The following is a 3,529-nucleotide window of genomic DNA, read 5'->3' on the forward strand; positions in this document are numbered from 1 at the left end:
GAAACAGCCGGCGGGGGGCGGCGGCCGGAAACGATCGGCCGGAAGCGGCCGGAAATGTCGGCCGGCGCCGGAAGTGGGCGACCGCCGCCCGGCGGTCCGTCGGTGGCCGGCAGTCCGTCGGTGGCGGGAATCGATGGTGAGTTTGAATATAAGAGAAGGATAAAATTGGAAAAATTGGAGGTATTAAGAGTTGGATAAATAATCCTAAGGGGTGATGAGTTATTATTTTAACCTACCTAATATAACCTAATCATTCATAAGAGAGATTGACTTGGTTAAATAATCACGCATACCAAATAACTGACTAAGTAGGATAAAAAAAATAATCCCCCTATCCCCATACCAAACGCCTCCTTGGAATTTACATTTTCGGGCATATGCGTTCGGTGGAACCATCACTAAAACAGTCCCATTTTCCGAGGAATGATTTCGAAGTAAATTTCTGTTTTTGGAGAAAATGCGAATGAAGGGTAAGGCCTTACACGCATTCCAAAATCAACACCAACCTTACATTTTTAAATACCGCATCCCACACCGGCACACCCTAACCATCTTCTCTTCCTCATCTTACTCCTCTCATTCCAACACTTTCTACCTTTCCATCAGCTCCAGCGTGGAGTTTCTGTGTCTGGAGCGTTTGGTCTATTGTTTACTGTTTTTTCTTTAGATTCCTTTTATTGGTTTGTGTTTTCGGTCTTTTTTTTTATTTGGGTACTTCTAAAGTTTCGATCTTTCGCAGTTATTTCCATTGAGCGGGTTTTTTTTCCTCCTTGTAGACGTATGATTTAGTTTCATCCTCTGGCTATTACGAAACTGTGATTTGAGTTCGGTGGTCGGTGGTTTGGAATTAAATTTATTTTCTGTCAATGGGCGCTTTAGATGAGGATCATTATAATGTGCAACTGGAGAATGGAGTGAATCTTGGAGGCTGTGTTGAGCTGGATGTTGAGGAGGAGATTGAAACTGTGGCCATTGAAGATTCTGTAAAGGTCCTGTTGCAGGGATTGGGTGAAGATGTCAACCGTGAAGGTCTTTTAAAGACTCCTATTAGAGTGGCCAAGGCTTTTAGAGAAGGGACCAAAGGTGATCCTTTATTGCCTGCATATAATGTAAAAATCCCATTATTGCGATTGGATCTTCGCTCTTTTTGATTATATATATCCTTAACAAATGAGATATGTAAGATTTGTGTGATGGGGTTCATAAGTCGTGATATATGGGAGCTGTAAAGTTTTTCATTGACTACTGCTGAATGTTCCATCTAAAAGCTGCACATATTAACTTTGGTTGACACCTTCTAAGACGGGTATGGTATCATAAGGAGTGTGACAAGAATCAGCATATCTGTCAAAAAGGCTGAAGCATCAGGTTACTGAGATGGAGATTTTGGTAGTAAGAACTAATATAAAAATATTGATCCTTTGGTATGGGTGCTTGATCATAATTTTTTTTTATCTTGGAATGAATATGAACCGGGCAACTAATTGAGCGGCTAAGTCAATTTTTTGTGATGTTCACTTCTTGATTCATGCATACTTACTGAGGCTCCACTTTCATATTTTGTTGGGGTTGAAAGCATATTTCTGCTAAAAGATGGGAGTGGTGATATCTGCTCATGTTTCCAGGTTATAAGCAGAAGGTGAGAGATATTATTGATGGTAGTTTATTTCCGGAAGCTGGGGTAGAAAACAGAATTGGTCATGGTGGTGGAGCAGGTGGACTAATAATTGTTCGGGATCTTGATCTATTCTCGTATTGCCAGTCTTGCTTGCTTCCATTCCAGGTTAAGTGTCATATCGGCTATGTTGCATCTGGTCAGCGAGTTTTAGGCCTAAGCAAGCTCTCTCGAGTTGCTGGAGTTTTTGCCAAGCGGCTTCAAGATCCTCAACGACTGGCTGGTGACATTTGTGGAGCTTTGCAGCATGGTATCCAACCCACTGGAGTTGCTGTTGTCCTCCAGTGTTCACACATTCATTTCCCGAATTTTGACTCTTCCCTCTTTGATCCAAATCATCAAGACTGGGAGAAGATGTCAGTAAAGTCAGGATCAGGAGTTTTTGACAGTGAGAAGGCAGCTATCTGGACCGATTTCCTTGGTCTTTTGCGATTCCGGGACATAAATGATGATGGCACCCATTCGGCATCCTCAAAAGACAAGTATTGGTGTCCATATCAAACATTTTCCAAGAAGCTTGCATCAGATTCGACAATGCTTGGTGCGGCAGCTTCAATTCTTCGTTCCTTGGGCGAGAACCCATTGAGGGAAGAGCTTACAGAAACTCCATCTTGCTATTTAAAGTGGCTAATGAACTTTAAAAACTCAGATTTGGACCTGAAGCTGAATGGATTTGTTCAAAGTAAGAGAGATACCTTAACTTCCGATGTGGATCTAAGTTGTAACGAAGAAAAACATCTCCTCTGTTCTGAGCTGAACCTGTCGTTGTGGTCATTATGTGAGCACCATTTGCTTCCCTTTCATGGTGTAGTGCATATAGGCTATTATGGTTCCATCAGAGTCGAACCTATCGGAAAATCTCTTCTACAGTCAATAGTTAATTTTTACGGTTTCAAGCTCCAAGTTCAAGAAAGGTTGACCAGGCAGATAGCTGAGATGGTTTCCTCGTTTTTAGGTGAAGATGTAATGGTGGTTGTTGAGGCTAGTCACACTTGTATGATTTCTCGAGGGATCGAAAAGTTTGGGAGCAATACCGCTACAATTGCTGTCTTGGGTCGATTTTTCACTGATCCCACAGCAAGGGAAAAGTTTTTGCAGATTATTCCCAACTTCACTGCTTCTTGATTTTGGCTTGATATATTTATTCCCAGGATGGTTCTTTTGCTGTCTATGACGGCCACAATGCATGGAGGATATGGAGCCAGACTCGTCCATGAACTAAAAAAATCTTATTCCGAGTTTGATATTATGAAAGTGCTAATGTTACTGCTATCGTAAATGGATCCACAATTTCCCTTTTTATAGCTAGTCAAAAGTTTGATCTTATTTGGCAAGTGTTTCATCTGAAGCGGCTGTGAGATGACACCATGGATAGTTTCCCAATCCATCTATGGTGCTTGAATTTTGTTTTCACTGCCGATTTCATTACTATTGAAGATGATCATGTTTTTTTTTTTTAATCGGAGTGTTGTTCTTCTGTAAAAGTTTTATCAAGATATGGTGTTTTTGACTGGTTTATCAAAGTACCGTAAAAATTACTGCTAAAGTAAAAAAATAAATGTTTACTCTCTCCTGCCCTGTTCCTACAGCAAACATACAAAATTTCATATGCCGCGCAGCGACGGGGCAAAGATTTTTTTGGGAAAAAAATGTTTCCCCCGCCATGCGCGGAGAAATGAGAGTTTTGGTCGCGGGTTAAGCAAACCATCCATGATTTTCTAGTTGGTATATATAACAACATAACTTTCTAACTTTAATATTATTAAAGAAATTTTTTAATGACGTTTTCAAAATGTATAGACCTAATTAAATGTTCCAAAAATAATTATAAGCATTTTCTAATAATTTTTTTTT

General features: G+C 40.3%; 1 protein-coding gene across 2 annotated transcripts; it reads left to right on the forward strand.

Annotated features, from left to right (window-relative positions):
* The first annotated feature begins 366 nt into the window (after positions 1-366).
* LOC140957249 (GTP cyclohydrolase 1-like) lies at positions 367-3,242 on the forward strand. Of its 2 annotated transcripts, none has more exons than XM_073414396.1 (3): positions 367-680; positions 777-1,083; positions 1,626-3,242. In XM_073414396.1, the coding sequence occupies exons 2-3, from the start codon at positions 867-869 to the stop codon at positions 2,798-2,800; spliced, it is 1,392 nt and encodes a 463-aa protein (XP_073270497.1). In that variant the 5' UTR covers positions 367-680; positions 777-866; the 3' UTR covers positions 2,801-3,242. The 2 variants fall into 2 exon arrangements, with proteins under 2 accessions (XP_073270497.1, XP_073270498.1); XM_073414397.1 differs by having other exon boundaries at positions 371-470.
* Positions 3,243-3,529: the final 287 nt, after the last annotated feature.

This window comes from Primulina huaijiensis, chromosome 14 (genome assembly GCF_012295235.1).
Source record: "Primulina huaijiensis isolate GDHJ02 chromosome 14, ASM1229523v2, whole genome shotgun sequence".
Taxonomy (NCBI): Eukaryota; Viridiplantae; Streptophyta; class Magnoliopsida; order Lamiales; family Gesneriaceae; genus Primulina; species Primulina huaijiensis.

Excerpts from the sequence above, each read along its gene's own strand:
- LOC140957249 (XM_073414396.1), top strand. The coding sequence starts at position 867 with ATGGGCGCTTTAGATGAGGATCATTATAATGTGCAACTGGAGAATGGA. Across the intron at positions 1,084-1,625 it reads TTTTAGAGAAGGGACCAAAG|GTTATAAGCAGAAGGTGAGA; the intron begins GTGATCCTTTAT and ends TCATGTTTCCAG.